The 17,217-nt window shown below is 37.8% G+C and overlaps 1 protein-coding gene across 1 annotated transcript in view; it reads left to right on the top strand.

Annotated features, from left to right (window-relative positions):
• The window catches only part of PLPPR5 (phospholipid phosphatase related 5), a 69,819-nt gene extending 54,674 nt beyond the window's left edge, over window positions 1–15,145 (top strand). Inside the window, exons 6-8 of the mRNA XM_026057583.1 lie at window positions 3,127–3,303; window positions 5,791–5,910; window positions 14,377–15,145. Coding sequence (XP_025913368.1) covers window positions 3,127–3,303; window positions 5,791–5,910; window positions 14,377–14,409 — 330 coding nt within the window. The 3' untranslated portion in view covers window positions 14,410–15,145. The remainder of the gene's footprint in view (window positions 1–3,126; window positions 3,304–5,790; window positions 5,911–14,376) is intronic.
• The last annotated feature ends 2,072 nt before the right edge of the window (window positions 15,146–17,217 follow it).

The raw sequence follows: 17,217 nt of genomic DNA on the forward strand, positions 1-17,217 counted from the left end.
CTTTTCATATGAAAATATAATTTCAGCAAAAAGGAAGAGCAATAGCAAGAGATCTTCAAGAGGAGATTCACCATGGATCTGATGTTGCAGGAGAATGTATAGCCTGCAAAATTAATTCAAATTACTTTATCAGTCCTTGACCTTCCATCTAGAGTCTTACAGCTGTTGGTCTTGTTTCTGACTACTTTAATTTACAAGATTTTCTTAATTAGATTTCCCCCACATTTTTCTTCCTGAAATAAACTGAGATAAACTTGTTCTGTAAACATCTATAACCGTGTACAAATTTGTGTCATTCATTCTCACTAATGTTTTGAATCACTGTGCTTTTTTCCTTTGTTGATAATACATTTAATATTTATGAAAAGTAAGTGAAGAAAAATCCTGTCAACTTTTTAAGATGTTTATTCTTTGCCATTTACTGAATATTCTGCTTTGCAGCATTTTGCTTCAGGATCAAGAATAAAACAACTGCTTAATTATATTTTATTCCTAATGTAAATTTGACCTTTCTCTAAATTGATTTTGTGAACATATTGTACTAGAACTGCAAGAGGTCAAGGTTAGAAGTGGATAGCTATGAATCCTGGCTTGCCCTGTGTAGGGCATTGCAAATGTGTAGACTTTTCACTACCCTGTTTCAAGAAGAAAAGTTTGCCTTGTTTCTATTGATGCTTTAATTGAATGCTACCCTTAACATCAGTTGTGGCTGTTCTTTAAAGAAAAGATAAAAGAGGTCCCTCTGCCGGCAGAACCTTCAGGTTATTCTGAGTGATAGACTGGGCGTGACAATCTCGACTGCAGTTCCAGGAGGGGACTCAGGAACTGGAGGTCTTCATTACTCATGTGAGACATGGCGTGAGTCTGCAGTCCGTTCTGACTCACTCAGTGCTTTTGCCTGAGTAAGGATTTGAAGGACGTGCTTGACTGTATAAGGAGTTTCCGAGATTTTTCTGCAGAGCACTCTTCACTTTAGATTTGAATTAAAAAATGTTGACGTTCAGCTGAAGTACTGCAGAATCAAGTTCTTGCATTATAACTTGTTTTGGTTTCTTCATTAAAGTTGAGACTATCTTCTTTGGTGATGACCAGGTGTTATAGATAACTGAAATACCTCACTGTGCCCTGCCTTAAACAAACTACACTCCTTTTTCTAGTTGATTTTTCCTTTTCAGTAGTCATTTTGATTTAATATGCCACAATACAGAATTAAACCCAGGATAACCTTGACCAACTTCCCCTTATCAACTCTGCTGGAGCTGTATTTCAAATTTGGTGATCTTGCTGTGTATTCAAAATATCAGAATATTTTCCCTAGCACCAGATGTTCTAACATGTACTGTGAATGTGCATAATGGTGGTAGTATCCAGGAGTACAGCGAGCCTCACTAAATTAAGGGGTTGCTGACTAACTCAGCATACACCACCCTGTTTGTAGCTTGAAGAAAATTGCTGGGGAAAAAAAGCTGGAAATGCAAATTGTAGTTGTCTTATCAGCATACCACATGATAAGAGTAGCTCAGTGAATAGAGATCTCACAAAAATACAAGGAGCTAAGATAAAAGGACAGTAAGGGAAGGGACAAACATGGAAGAAGAGAGGAGAAATGTGGGTTGGAGATACGGCCCGAAACTCTTCTGCCAATAGTTTGCTCTGTCTTCATTAGTTGAAAGCATGCTACTCCTTTGCTGTTCATCATATAAGATGCACTGAAGATGTAAGGTATATGTTGCAATACTCTGCTGTGATTTTGAGTTTCCTGGTTTTGTTGCAACTTCTTCCTCTATGCTGTGGAACTTTCTCTAGTGTTTTGAACAAAATGACTGGCAGATGTCGTTCTGACAAGCTCTGACTCTTACTTCCTTAATTTAACTTACTGTAACTGTAACCTCACTTTTTAGTCATCTTAACTGCATTTACTGCAGCACTGCATATCTGGTTACCCAGTAAATTAACCTGAAGTTTCAGACAGTGCAAAAATCCAAAGAACTGCCCATTTGTTGGTCAAAGCAGGTACCAGTTCTTCAGTGCACAGATCCATCTGTTTCCCTTTGCAATTCAAAGTGCTGTCACTATACACTTCTAGTCTCCAGCGAAACTGCTTAGAAGGTATTTGAATTCTTCAGTCTTAAAACTTTAACTTTGTCTAAATCTGAAGGGTTTAGGGATTTCAGTGGCTTAGTTGCAGAATGAACATCTGCAGGAAGTCAATACTTTTTTCTCAAAAAACTTAGTTGAAGTATAATATTTCAGTGGGAAACTTTTAAGCAGCCTTAATACCAAGATTTAAATATCCACTGGAGAGTGGAGATTCAAAGCCTTCAGCTTTGGAATTCATTTCTCCAATCAACCCATTAGAGCTTGGAAAGTGCTGGCATTAGCCCTGTAATCACTAGTGCACCTATCCTTTGGGCAGAAGAGCTGCTCTGTCACCAGATAGTGCTTTTATTCAGTACTATTCAGCACGGACAGTTCGACTGCAAGCTGGGCGGAGATGGAGATCTTGATTTCTTGGAGTTTACTGCATGAAAGTTTCTCTGCATCTAGATTGGTCTGTGTGCTGTGGAGGATGGGTATGAAATGCCGTCAGCATCTGTGAAGTAGAGATGTATTGGTCCAGCAGTAGCTGAAACTATTCGATTTTATTTGTATGCTGACATTTCATTCAGTTTTCACTGCTTTTTGACAAATCTCTGCTTACAATCAGCTTCTGCTGTGTATGAAGAAGAAAGGCATTTGCTGATGAAAACAAGCTCAAGATCTTTTTCCGTTATTGCCAACACTAGGCAGTGAAAAATCAGTCTCTTTACCTCTCTGCATAAATAAATACATACATTGAGAGTAATACAGTAGGATTGTCTAACTTGCCTGTTCTTTGCGAGGGGAGGGTCGGTTCGGGTTCATGTAAGATTTGAAATTGCTGTATGGTCTACGTACCTAGAGTTTCTATATCCCTAGGTAAAGGGGGTGAAGACTTTATCTAGAGTTCAGCTTGCTTGTTTCTTCACCCCCCCAAAAAACAAATAGGCAGAGTCTCTTCAAACCAAATTGCAGAGATTTTATTCAGCAATTAGTGGGAGATATTATCAATTAGAGTCTTATACTTTCTTCTTTTCTAATTTTCAGATGTATGTCACCAACACAGTAAAAGCCAGAGGAACAAGGCTTGCAAAACCTGTTCTGTGTTTGGGCTTAATGTGCTTGGCTTTCCTTACTGGAATCAACAGAGTAGCAGAGTATCGAAATCACTGGTCAGATGTGATAGCAGGATTTCTAATTGGAATATCTATAGCTGTGTTTTTGGTAAGTGCATATTTGTTTCACTTTTGCTTGAAAAAATCACTCTATAAGTTTGTGTCTCATAACAAGTATTGGTAGACTAGACTTTTCAGGCAATTAAAAGTGAAACAGGTGTTTCTGTTCTTTAATTAAAATATCAGTTTCCTTAGCTATATTTTCATAAGACTCAGAAATTTCAGATCAAGAAATGACTGATACACTTATCTTTTTTGACTTATAACCCTAACTGTAGAATTTCACCCAGTAATTTTTGCTGCTTTGAGCAAGTGTATATCCCTCAGAATAACATCATCTCAGAATAACATCTTGTTTATAAAGTATTAAATTTGGTATAATGATGCCTACACTGATCAGAGAATAAGTAGCATCTCTCTTCTGGCTTTAAAATAGCCCTGCTGAATTTCTTTAAATGCTCACTCAGATTTAAATTGAAATTTTGTTATTCTGAAGTAAAAGGTCCTCATTTAGCCTTTTCTTTTCTGGAACTGTTCTGATATTGGATCTTTAGTCACAGTTCACAGTGACCAGTGTCTGTGTCAGCAAGCTACAACTTATCTATTAATCACCGTCGCTGATAACTTCAGTACAAGACCATAACATAGAAAAGTCACAGCTGTTTACTGCTTGCAAGTTTGTCTGCCTGGCACCTAGTATTAGTACTAAATATACTTTTGAATTTTTTTCCCCATAAAAACATTTTTGAACTTGATTCTTGGATCTCATTGAACTTTACTTGACTGAGAACTCGCACAGGGATGTCTGAAGTGGGTGTTTTCACCCTTCTGGTAAATGTGTGGGCAGCTTTAGGTCTCCTTAAAATATACCTTCTGGCACTTCCAAACATTCCCTTCCACACAAGGTGTCCTGGGGTTGTATTTGATTGTTTGTTTTTAAGAAGTTTTCCTATTATGTTTGTGTCACTTGAGCTATAAAAGGGAATAGAACAGATGTCTGTTCCCATATTTTTTCTTGTATTTTGTGCTGTATACTGCATAATCTCCTTTAACTAGCACAACATCAAATTTAGTTGTGTTTTGAATAAAATACAATTGATAAACTTTGCTGTTCAGCTGAACATCTGAATCAGCAGAAAACACTAACAAACTGTGTATTCATTAGCTATTCCTGGGAAAACTGTATATTATGTGAACAGCATCATTAAACTCGCAAATTGATTGCAGAAATATTTCCATTTGAACAGGTATTTTAAGGAAGCCATCTAAAAAAATAAATCACACTGATGACAATTTTCTGTTTAAGAAAATTTGCCATATACTTTAACTAGCTATTGAAAAGAAAGAATTGCAAAGCACTGAAAGTTAGGATTTTTTGGTTCTTACCTGTCAGCTGCAGGATATATTTAATCAGTTTAAGGATGTACATTTCTTATGAGTTATTACCTACATAAATTTGTGCTTTGCATGAACCATTAAAATTTCTGTCCAATATCCAGTATTTGCAAAAAAGCTGATTAATAAGAAGTGATTGCCTGATTATTAATATACTGTAACCTCACGATCTCATTAATAGCCATTACCACTTGAGGAGTTTTTGAGTGGTTATGATGCTGTCAGATGGCACCAGGTGATAATCGTTTAAACTGTGCTGTGTAGATAGATAAGCTCTCTGAAGTGTTCTCTACCTTACCCAGGACAGGTTTTGGTATGTATCACATTCCTAACCCCTTGTGTGAGAGTCACTGCTATACTTGCTGCTGTCCTGAGCAGACTTGGAGTTTAGTTCCTGCCCTAGGGCAGGCACCATGCCTCAGCTTGACTGTAGTATCATCGTGTCCTGTCCTGCTGCCTCTGCCAGGCTCTGCCCACACAGATCTGTGGCCCGACAGGCRGCGCTGGCTGTGCTGACTGCGGTTGCCTTCAGGGCTGCCGTGACAGACCATCAGGTGGCTCATGACAACCAGTGCTTCTCCTGCCCATGCCCTGTGCTTCGCACTGCCTCCCCTGATAGAGACCTTTCAGTGCTATGCCATCTCCATGCCCGGTGACAGCCCCTGCTTCTGGCAGTTCTCTAGCACTGTGTTTCTCTGCCTGGGGACCATCCTTGCCTTCCCCCCTCCTTTTTGCACTCTCCTTTTGAGAAGTTCTTTGCTAGTCTCAATTTAGATTGGACTGGCCCTTCGTAGGAATTTAAGGTTATTGTCATACTTTTCTGCACATGTTCTGGACATCTGTTTATTGTATTGTTGATAATTGGTATTGTATTACTTAGCTTCAGTACTAGATCTGCTTTTAGATAAGAGGATTTTTTGTATAAGGATGATGCATGTAACAATAAATTGCTTGAAATTCTTTTGTCTTGAAATATTAATTAGGGCTTTTTCTGTAAAACGTGAACTTCGTTTGTCTGTGTTTCTACTGTAAGCTGTAACTAAAGCTGGTATCAGTTCTGCCTAATTATGGATGTCAGGATCAAAACTCAAAAAAGGGCGTTGTTTTTTAGCTATTCTGTTTATCTTCTAATTCCTTTTAGGTTGTTTGTGTGGTAAATAACTTCAGAGGACGTCAACCAGAGCATGAGCATTCTCATATGGATAATCTGGCCCAGATGCCAATGATCAGCATCCCCCGAGTAGAAAGCCCTTTAGAAAAGGTAATGTCTAACTTTTTTTTTAAATGCTGAAATAAAACGTAGCTTTACTGGAAACATGATTCCGAACTACCTTGACAAGAATGCCAAGGTCATAAGATGTACAGAAGGGAGACATAGCAGTGAAGAAGAAAGAAGAGAAGAATTAATTCAGAGAGACTTCTGCTGGGAGACTCTTTGTGTCACTTCCAAAACAAACTCTACATATCAGTCTAGTTTACTGTTATGGCTGCTTCTTAAAACAACCACTGCTAGGTCCATAGAACTGGGCTGAGTAGATCTGAGGCCCTCTTTCCTGGAGTTCCTCCAGTGAGTTTGATTGACATGTTGACTTAGAATCCATAGAGCTTGGAGTGCTTAGAAAGATGAAATCTAACCCTGAGCCCACAGCCACATGTGGGATTATGCAGTATATTTACCCTATTTGTGTCATTTACCCTACTTTTGGGGGACAGGTCCTGAGACTAGTGTGCAGGATGGAATGTAGTCACCTGTGGATCAGCTGTGGGCCTTTTATCATCAGGCACCTCTACAGCCCCAGTAAAGGGCAACTCCCCACGCAGAAGGGCTGGGGATCTTGTATTTGCACTTGAAAGGTTGCTATAGTGGGGCCTGCACCATCAGGCCAAACAATTCAGTGAATGTGATAATAATAATGAATAAAATGGGCCTTACATTAACTGCACAAAAGCAATGATGTCTTTCCAAAGCAAATGTGATTTTGGATTAGAACATATTAGCAATAGTCTCCTGGGTATGTCAGAATGTTTTGCATGAATAAGTATTGCAATGTGTTTAAAATTCATTTTAGTTTCCTGTCATAAAAAGTTCTGGTTTTGCAAAGATGTTGTTGTACTATGTCAGTGTTAGGTAAGGTTATGTCAGAACAATTCTGTGAGCAAACAAGCACTGAAATAAATAGTATAACCAAATAAAGAGAATATGTTAGACATTTTCACCTGGAGGAAAGTTTGAGCTATTAATGAAATTTTTAAAATTCTAATTTTTCTAATGAGTTTATCTGTCATTATTTGTTAAAATCTCTTCTATTATGCCCATGTTTGAAGATACTAAACAATTCTACATTGTGTAGGGCACCAAAACTGTTTTTACAGCATTCTTTTTAATCCAAATTACTGCTACTACTTCTTTTTTGTATTAAACATAAGAAGAAGAAATGTTGTTTTTAGCCACTTCCCAGTGTGTGTTCATCACTCAAAGTTGGTGGAAGTTGTCCTTTATTAAGAATTGCTACTAGCCCTAGGTTTGCTATTCATTTCTTTGGAAGGGAAAGGAGAATTCTTTTCAGAATGATCTAACAAGCCTTTTTGAACCAAATGTGTCTAACTATTGAGGACGTCACAGTCTCATTTGCTTGAACAAGCAGTTAGATGATGAATGTACATCTTTAAAATCATCCATTCAGTAAACTCTGTAAAATGTCAAAACAAAGCGAGATGTCAGTTGGCCTAAAATGTGCCATATTAATAAGAACACCTTATTTATGTGCTAGGCTCTCCTAGGATAAAAGGCATTTGTGCAGCCATCATAGGTCATAAATGTAGATTCTCTGCAAATTCTGCTTGCCTGAGTTCCAGTTTGGCTGCTGAAATTTTTCATTTCTTCAGAGGATAAAGACTTCATCTTATCTTGGTGGTTCTACCCGATTTGAGACCCTCTTGTTCATGAGGAACAATGTTATCTTTCTGAGACTTGATCTAGGCAAGACTGAGACGATGTTGGTAAAGCTATGGGATGATGTGGGGAAAGTGGCTGCAAGAGTAGTATGACCTGCTTGAGGATGACCTATACCGTTTGTGAACTGCCCAGAACTCTTACATGAAAGACCTTCTTTCCCTCCGAACTCACATTCACACTGCAATGGAGAGTAGCTCTTTGCTGTTATGAGACATCTCCTGATTAATTAGGGAACTGCCAGCAAGGTGTTACGCTCGATATGATCTCAGCTTATGGATTCATCTTTCTCTCTGTTGCAAAACCTTTCTTTCCAGACAGAGAGGACGAGATGGGAGGATGATTATGGAGAGAATTAGTTATTTGTTGGGAAACGCTTTCTTCCATTTCCATCTCCTAGAAAATCAGAATTGGGATTAGAAAATAATTATATCTGAGTACTTTAGATGTTGAGCTTTTGTGATTTTTAAATGTTTAGTCTAATGTTTTTGGATAGGAGCCAGATCCTGTTAAATAAGGGGCACTAGGAATAATACTTACGCAGAAGTAGGGTCTAAATATGGCTCAATTAACTACCATCACCACAAGAATGATTAACTTAGTCTTTGCTTCTTAGCTCCCTTCTTACTTTACATCCTCTGTTGTTCTCTGAAAAGGAGACATGCTAGATAATTGGTGTGCAATTTGCCTTTTGCCTACTTTTGCTATGTGCAAGTTACTTTTCACTATATTCCAGATAGGGCTTTGTCAGTTCCACATTCTGAATGCTCATACATTCATATTTGGCTTATTTTAAATCTGTTTTTCTTTATTCTCAGTCTGCAAGCTTCTGTGGCAGTATTAAAGACAGTTTACTGGCAGAAATTAGCTACTAAGAGTAACACAGATCCTGACCGACTGAAGTTATCATGGGCCAAGGCAGCGCTAGGATGAAACAATACAACTCCGCTATTTATATTTAAAAATAATAATCACATGGGTATCTGAGAGCAAGCAATTCAAAGATGCTGTCATAAAGAATGATTTCATCAGAAAACCCCATCATGTAGGAGCTCACTCATTTGCATCACAATTTTATTATAAACTTCATCCATGTATAAACAAGCACATGATGCATCACACAGACCTGGGAGCACCTCATTCTTCTTTCTCCAGGTCTGATACCTTTGCATTCCAGTGCTTTTGCCTGCTGGAGAAATAATGCTCTTGCCATGCTTGGCATGCTCTCTGTGCTGCTAATGTCTGAGTTCTGGTGGAGGTTGAGTGTTACATATGAAGTGCACTTAAACAGGAATATGTGTACTTGGAATATTCTAAACTGAGCCTCTGCTGGTTAATGACAAGGGCAGGTCACTGTTTGCATGACGCTTCTGTTTAGTTGTGATGCATGCAGATGATGAAGCTGTTCTGCCCAGGTACCCAGTTTTTGTACACTTCAATAAGCTATAGTTGCAGAGTGTCTCCTTGAAGAATCCTTGCCAGAGCTCGCTCAGCAATGCGGACTTTCTGCTTTCAGGTTAACTAGATTTATCCTCAGAATTAATGAAAAGAATGAAAGCCAAGAAACCTCATCACTCACCCATCTGCTTCTTTCTCTCTCCTTTGTCTGACCTTATTCATATCTTACAAGACAATTCCTCTTTCAGTTAGCCGGCACTCTCCTACAGAGGAGTGGAGTGTCTTCCCACCACAGTCAAGGCTAGAGACTTTTGTTCTTCTCTTGCAAGAGTTCTTGGGAAATAGGGATATTATGGGTGACACTTGGAAGAAAGAATTTAAAGTTCAGCTTCATCCAGTGCAGTCACAAACCATTCTTCCTGTTTTCTGTTTCAGGAGAGACTGGCCATTTATTTCATGACAAAGTCACCTGAAATCAGCCAGGGCTTACAGAGGACTGATACAAGTCTTATAGTAGCTGTTGACTCTGCTAGCCTTTTTTATAGGCAGTCTAGCTTTGAAAAATCAAATGCAAAGGAAACATGAAGCATTTTAGGAAAAGTAACATAAAACTAATTCAGGCAGTAGATAAAAGACTGAGGTAAGAGGTCTCAAAAAGAAATACTGAGGTAAGATAGGTACTGCGGTTTGTCTCCTAGGGAATGATTACCGCACTATCTCTGATCGTCAGCGCCTTCTGCATCCCCTCAATATTATTTATTTGCACAATGATTTCTTTTTCAGTGCTCTGTTTGACTGCTGAGTTGAATCTATCCCCCAAATCTCTGCTTGGTATTCCTTCATGATGTTATTTTTGTCAACAGTGCCCACGTACCCAAACACAGTCACTGTCCTCTGTTTCAGTGAGCCTTCTTATACTCTACCTGACTCTCCAGCATGACTGAGCTAGAAACAGATAGTTTGGGGTCTTTACCTTCATAGACTGACCAGCCATGTTTTCTTTTGAGACAGTCGTTCCTAGGTTTTAATGGTGATAAGGATTTGGAATTCTCAGAATATATGACATTCTCATTTCCTAGCACACCAATTCCTGGTGAATATCAGGGTTAATTGTCTTTGCCTCAGAAATCTTGTTGAGTTTGACACTGTAGTTCCTTTCCTAATGCATACGTGCCAAAGATGAGAGTGGAGATAAAACATTAGAGAGAACTGTGGTATTTTGATAATGCTAAGTATAGCTAATGTCGTAGATCCCTCTTAAATTTCTGATAGGATTTTAAGAATGGAGAAGCTTTTCCTCTTCTGTTTTTCAGGTATAATGTTTTCCTGTTTACTCCATCTTGGTTATTCACAAGAGGCATAGAATAGCTTCTTAAAAATGCCAGAAATAGTATTTTTAATTTTAATTCTTGGAGTTACTGCTTTTTCCTTGGTTTGAGCTTTTTAGTACTGAGGAATCTTTCATTGGTGTGTGCACTTGTGTACACATAGAGCAGCACAGGGAGTCCTGTCTGGTGCCTTGACCTCTCCGGTGAGAGTGATCGCTTGTCACTGAGCTTGCAGGCTAAAGGCAAAACACAAAAATGTTTTCGCTCATCATGCTATGTGCAAATGGGTGAAAGGGGCTGTGTCTTTATTTCTGTGGCTCAGAAATATTTTAACTGGGAGGTGTGCAAATACTGTTGTGTGTGAAGTCCAGAAGAGTACCTGGGTAGCCACACTGGCAATGTTTTAGTACGTGGATGTGTATCTCCATGAAGGCTTGACTAGAGTGCATGCGCTTACATTGGCTTACGGGCAGTTTTTCAGATTCCTGCTGCCATAATGGTTCTCTCTTGATAATTGAGCGTGTTACAAGGCTTATAATACAACACTGTTTCACCCACAGAAACACACACCCAGGAGAGGCAGCTCATAAAAGACCATAAACAATCTTGTTCTAAAGTCAAGCATTTGAATTTGCACTTGTGTCCTGCTCTTCTGCTTAAATCTACTTCTAGGGAATGTTTCAGGAAGTATTTTTATTTGAATGCAAGCTGTAATCACAACATCTAATTTTCAAATAAAATAATAGGTAAAATGGAAATAGAACAATGTATTCAGTGTGACCTCCTCAAATGTATGTTGTAGGTGTTACAGGATCAAGGTATTAGTAATAATCAAGAAGAACCTTTACAACGAAACTCCTTCAAAGCACGCATCATTAGGTTCTTCTCCTGGATAACAGGAATGAACCGTTTTGAACATCTTCACATAAGGCAATAAACGTATGTGCGCAACAGCGCACTTGTGTGTTTGTGTGTAGAGTTAAAGTAAAGGCAGATGCAGTGTGCTGGCAGCGTTCTGTGCAGGTCTGCAACTTTTTAAGAGGGGGAATTTCACCTGAAGTCATTCTTTTCTCTAAAAATGTGATTCATCCAGTAAAAGCATAACATATACTTACTTGTTGACCAGGAAGATGTTACGGTAACTAAAACATAGTTATCTTTTTTCCCTGAATTTCCCTGAATTGAGTAATATTTTTCTATTTCTCTTAACAAACCCCACTGTGTGAAGGAGTACAGACAATTGTAAAATTTGTGTTCTTAACAGTGGAAAAAACTTTATAGGCTTATGATTATTTCTGAATATTTATAGCTTTATTAATGAGGGGAGAACAAAAAAATTCTGGTTCAAACTATTAAATTTATATAATGAAAACTGCAAACCACAAAAAGCTGATGTGGACTTCTTCAATGCTTTAACATTATAGAAGAGCTTATAAACACAAATTAGTTAAAATCTTAATATAAAATATACAGATATGGATAATTTCACCCCAGAAACCTGCACTCAAGGCTTAGCCCTTAGCCTTTTGCTTTCTGTTAGTGGTGTGAGAGCATGGTTATGAAGCATGCTTTGTTTACGTTGTGCTGACACCAACTTCATACTGTCAGTTTGGAATGAATAATACAAAACCTGAGGTCCCTGTCTGTAAAACTGCTAAAGCTGAGCAGATCCTCAGCATATTCTCATTCTTCTGACTACCGTGGTTGAAATCATTTTCCACGAAGTTTTAGGAGCTGAGGCTTGTGCATGTTTTTGCTTGCCTCCTGCATCTGTGTGAATCTTTGTTTTCTGATGGTGGTTAATATTTCACACTGAACTTTGTCACGGTAACTCTAAGTAGAAGTAAAAGAGCATAGTAAAAGAGTTGGAAATGCAGTTATATTGGAAGGATGCTTTTTTTTTCTGTCAAAAGAATCTCAGCAAGGCTTATTGGTAATTTTGCCTTAGAAGACGACATACGAAAAAAGCATGCAGGAATCAATATTAATAATTCTTGCCATTAGCAAGTAATTGTAAATACTAAATATAAATATATAATATATATAAAAATAGCACATGATTATAAATAAATACTGTGGGGAAAATTTCACAATAGCAGCACTCCAGATTCAGTGAGGTAGCTCAGGGTATCCTCTATCCCCCACTGAAAGTAGAAGGTGGCCAACAAATTAAAGTGCCTTGAAATGTTTATGTTTTGTTTTCTAATTAGAAAATTGAATTTTGCTTTTCTTCTATGGAATCAAAACTTAGAATCACTGACATTTGCTAATGTTGTTAAACTGTAAACTTTTTCACAGAAAGTTGCACACTGATTTTTTTTTTTTTGATCCTTTTTAAAAAGCTGTTGGATACGGTTTAATCATTGCCATTTATTTAAAATATGTTCATTCTGTTTTGGAGAAAAATGTACATAGATGCTTGTGGAAATTTTGGATTTCCCTGTTTTGAAAGCTGTCAGAAGATACATCAGGACATTGCTAGATCTAAAATGCATAATAYGAAAAAAAGAGCTTCTCCTCCTGGGCACAGTAGGGATATGACACAGTGAGAAAAGRAGCAAAGCTATCAGCATTGTTTGGAGAGGGGGAATGAGAGGCAGTTCTCGCTTGCACCGATTCAGGGTGCCTCTTAATTCCTTCCTGAAGTGTAGAAATCAAAGATTCTTTTCTGCCTTCCCCTCCTTTCCCTGCAGACTGCACAAGTATCCAAACAGTTTGAGAACTGAGAAATATAAACTTGTGTAGTGGTTTTTATTCTTAGACTGAGTTTCTTTAAAAAAAAAAAAAAAAAAAGCCTTCTGTGAACTTTTAATTTCCAGGATTTTAATCATAAAACACACCCCCACTCTGAAAGCTGCTAGGAGCAGGGTCAACAGCAGAGGGAGTGCATTGAAAAATGCCTGGTAAGCACTGCTCTAAGCAGCAGTAGAAGTCAGGACAGCTCTTTCTGTGGAACATAAGGGGGTTTTGAAGACTTAGAACAATTTCCCTTGAAGCAAAAGGTTGGAATCTGTCCTGCTTGCCATGAGTTGCTTAAATCCCCTCCTCCTCTTCCGCTTACACCTGCCTGCTCTCTTCTCATGACTTTGGTCTGCTTCCAAAGGGAAAGTGAGGTGTTAAGAGAAATCTGAAGTGCTTTACATGATACTATTTCTCTCTGTACATTTTTGTGCTGAGGAAGAAACGTGGGCTTAACATCAAGACTCCCTTTATTCATTTTACGCATTGCATATTAAAAAAAAATGATGGCAGTCAAGGATACTCCACGCCTAAGGGAGACATACGGTTCCTTGCAGAATCCAGTCCTTTGGATCCTGCAGATATCTATACAACTGAGTCTTCACTGGCATGTTTGCAGAGGAAGTCACTTAGGTTAGAGCATGAAAAAGTGGCAAAGCTCTATGGCATGTTGCAGTTCTGCTGTATAGAGTGACATGTAATATTAGTCACACTGAGACACATCTTCACATTCGTTAGAATCCTCATGTTGAAGGAACCAGGAGAATAACACTGGATGTAAAGAGGACATTGCAGTGCTTCTGAGGAAGAAGTCTTGAATATGACTTCTCAACTGCGAATGCCATTTTGTTGTAGCATTTCACTTCTTGATTCTATGCCATCTAGCTCATGGGGAACAATTAATCTTTAAAAAAATGCAACATTAAAATTGTATTAACACTGAAATAGCATATTAGAATCTGTCAGAAACTAGTTTTCATTTCTAGGAATTTTTGCATTAAATTGTAAGATACAACTAATTTGATTATTCACATTAAATATAATTTTATTAAATAACAAGGTTGTAGAACTGTCTACCTAATTACTTTCTTCAGTGTACTTACATATACAGTCTTTCGGCATTTAACAAAGATTTGCTATGGGAGTGAGTGGAGAGCACTGCAGTGAAGAACAATTTTATTTACTGCAAAACTCTCCAGGTGAAAGGCTATCTCTAAAGCAGAAGATGCAGCAGTTTTCACAATGGTGATTGATATCTAACTGTTTGGTTTCTGGGGTTTTATTTGTTTATTTTTCCTTTAACTTGTAGAACCACATCACGGCCTTTGCAGAAGTCACATGATGTTGACGCTGATGTTTATTCACTCCATTGGACTTCATCTCTTTTCACAGCCCACTCATGATAATTGCAGTGTATCAAAAATAAGAAATTTTAAAAAGTCCTATTTCTGACTTGATTTTTACATGATTAAAATGATACCAACATTTTGAAGAATTCTTAAATATTAAAATGACACTTTGCTTTCCAGCAAAAATATTAAACTGTGTACTTTTTGGTGGAATGGGACGAACTGAGCACTAATTACATTTATCTGACAATACCCTTTATTTTGGCTTCTCATTATTTTTAATGGTTCATGTACCTATTCCAGCAGTACTTCATATTTTGATTTGAATTTGATTTTTAAAATCTGCATTTTTAATTCAGCATGAACGTGTTTCCATTTGAGGCAGTTTCAGTGTATAAAAACTAGAAAAAGATTTACATTCTGTATGAAAATGCTGTTTGCACATTGTATTACACTGTATTCCATGTAAGATATCATTCAAACTGTATGTTATATGTAAGACTGGTGCTTCTGCTTTTGAAGAGAAAAAAATGCCAATTTTTACTGTAATAAGTATTGTATCATAATTAAAAGTTTATTTATTTGGATATTTTCCTGACATAATTGTAGCTGAATTGTTGTTTTGTAGTTCTTGAATGTCTTGGATGATATATATGTATCTAGGTTAAAAGAGATGAAAATAATATAGGAATTTTGATCATCAATATTCTTTATTACTGATGATATCCCACGACAGGTTAAGGGCTCCATTCTTAGCTCAGCATATCTGATGGGAAGTAGTGCTAATCAAAAAACATTTAAACAAATCATTCAAGGAAGCCTGCATCTTCTCCTCATGTGTTTGTTGTACACCCTGATATTGTGCTGGGAGAATGGGTGCTAAGATACGAGAATATATGAGTTATTTCTCACTGGCTTAGTGAGAAAAGTACATATGTGGTTCCACTCTCCACTTCACCTTGAAGCACTCATGCAAAAACCAAAATGGCTGCATAAAGTGGCCAGAACAGGCGGAATTTATCTCTAGGAAGCTGTCTATCTCTGTGTTTCAGAGATTCTTGCAGAAAGAGTATTCTCTGTCAGTCTGTGCAGTGTTGACAGGAATTGAGTTTTTCAGCATCAGGCAATGGTATCATATCTCATTTGTCACTGTGAATAATCAAATTGAGTCTCCCCTTCCAAAGACAGCCGTGCTGTCTATTCATAGTGAAGTTGTCCTATAAAAATTGAGAGCCAAATGGATTTGAATATTATAGATACTGAAGATACTTGTAGCATCTGCCAGGAAGTTTTCCTTTGGCAACAGTGGGTGCAACTCTACCACTATAAACACATCAGGACTAGTAACGTTCAGTGATCTGCTGAAAAGAGCAGAACATTTTAGGCCTTAAATTTTTCTTAATATACTGTATTTCCTGTGCATTAATAATTGGAATTCATGTTGTTTGAAACACATGACTGTAGAATCGGGTATATATTTTATATGTTGAATTTTAATGCATTCCCACATAGTCATCCAGGGAATATGTGCTTCTTATTTTTAACCTTTGCTTTCACTAAAATACTTGCCTACCACTACCTAAATATTGCTTGGGAAGCAAAGCGAGGCCAGATCTTCTCTGAGTGCAATAGAGCATATCTCACAAAGTCGTTGTGCTAAACTGAGAATTAGAGAATACAGAAATACATCAGTTTGGAAGAAAGTCCTAGAATAGAGCCCTTAGCTACAAGAACGTTACTTAGGTGATTGAAAATCCACCTTTATTAGACTATATCAGCTGTGTTTACAAAATTGTAGTAGGTCTAAAATTTGTTTCACCATGTTAGGCACACTTACCCTTAGTCTAGCTGTTTAGGGCCTGAGGTACTAATAATTTCTCTCTGTGCAGATTTAAATGAAATCTTCACTCATTTTTGCATGGTAGCAAACCTGCGTTTTTTATATCTGATTTATAAGATTACCAACAGATTCTTTTATGTTAAAAGAGATTACTCTTTTTCAGTGTACTGTATATACTCAGCTTGTAACTGGTCTCTTTCTCTCTCAGGATCTTTCCCAGTCAAATATTTGGGTTAAATTTATCATGTTATCTCTGTGAACCAGCAGTGAGAAAACAAAAAGAGGTCCACTCTGCTGTATAATGTATTTTTAAATAAAATAATTTTTCATTCATATGTACTGTATTTTTTTAGATATCTGCTCTAGCTGTATATTGGTTGATAGTCTACATATAATGAAATGATGATTTTAGAAGTCGGCTGCATTTGATGATGAATTTTCACAGTCAACCAGGAATCCCCACAGTTAACTACCTTCCCCTAGAGGTGATACTGGTGCAATTGAAAAGCAGGAAAGGAAGAGCTGTATTGCAGAAGAGTCCACAGCTTGTTGGTGAAGGGCTCTCCGCCGGGATGTGGGCCAGTCATGCCCCAGACTGTGCCTTGCTTGATTTGGAGAAGAGGCTAGAAATCAACTCTCCCCCACCCCTAGTGGCTTTGCTTCCCTGGAGCGTGGGCATTTGCAGTTCCATTCTGGACCTGAAAGAGCTTTCAGTAGGAACAATTTGCCAAAACAAAAATAAGTTGGCATTTTCTCACTAAAATGGCTTTTTGGTGGTTGCTCTTTAGAAAAATCCCAGTGAAGATTCTCTGACAAGCCAAGCATCATCACTCATTTGGAAAATATTCTGGCTCAGAGTGCTTCCCAGTAAAAGCACAGCAGTTGAAGGTAGCATTTTAGTGATTTTGAATGCAGCTGTTCTTATGATCTCCTCATGGACCTTTTCTGTGTGTACTTCAGT

This window comes from Apteryx rowi, unplaced genomic scaffold (assembly GCF_003343035.1).
Source record: "Apteryx rowi isolate R43461 unplaced genomic scaffold, aptRow1 scaffold_14, whole genome shotgun sequence".
NCBI lineage: Eukaryota > Metazoa > Chordata > Aves > Apterygiformes > Apterygidae > Apteryx > Apteryx rowi.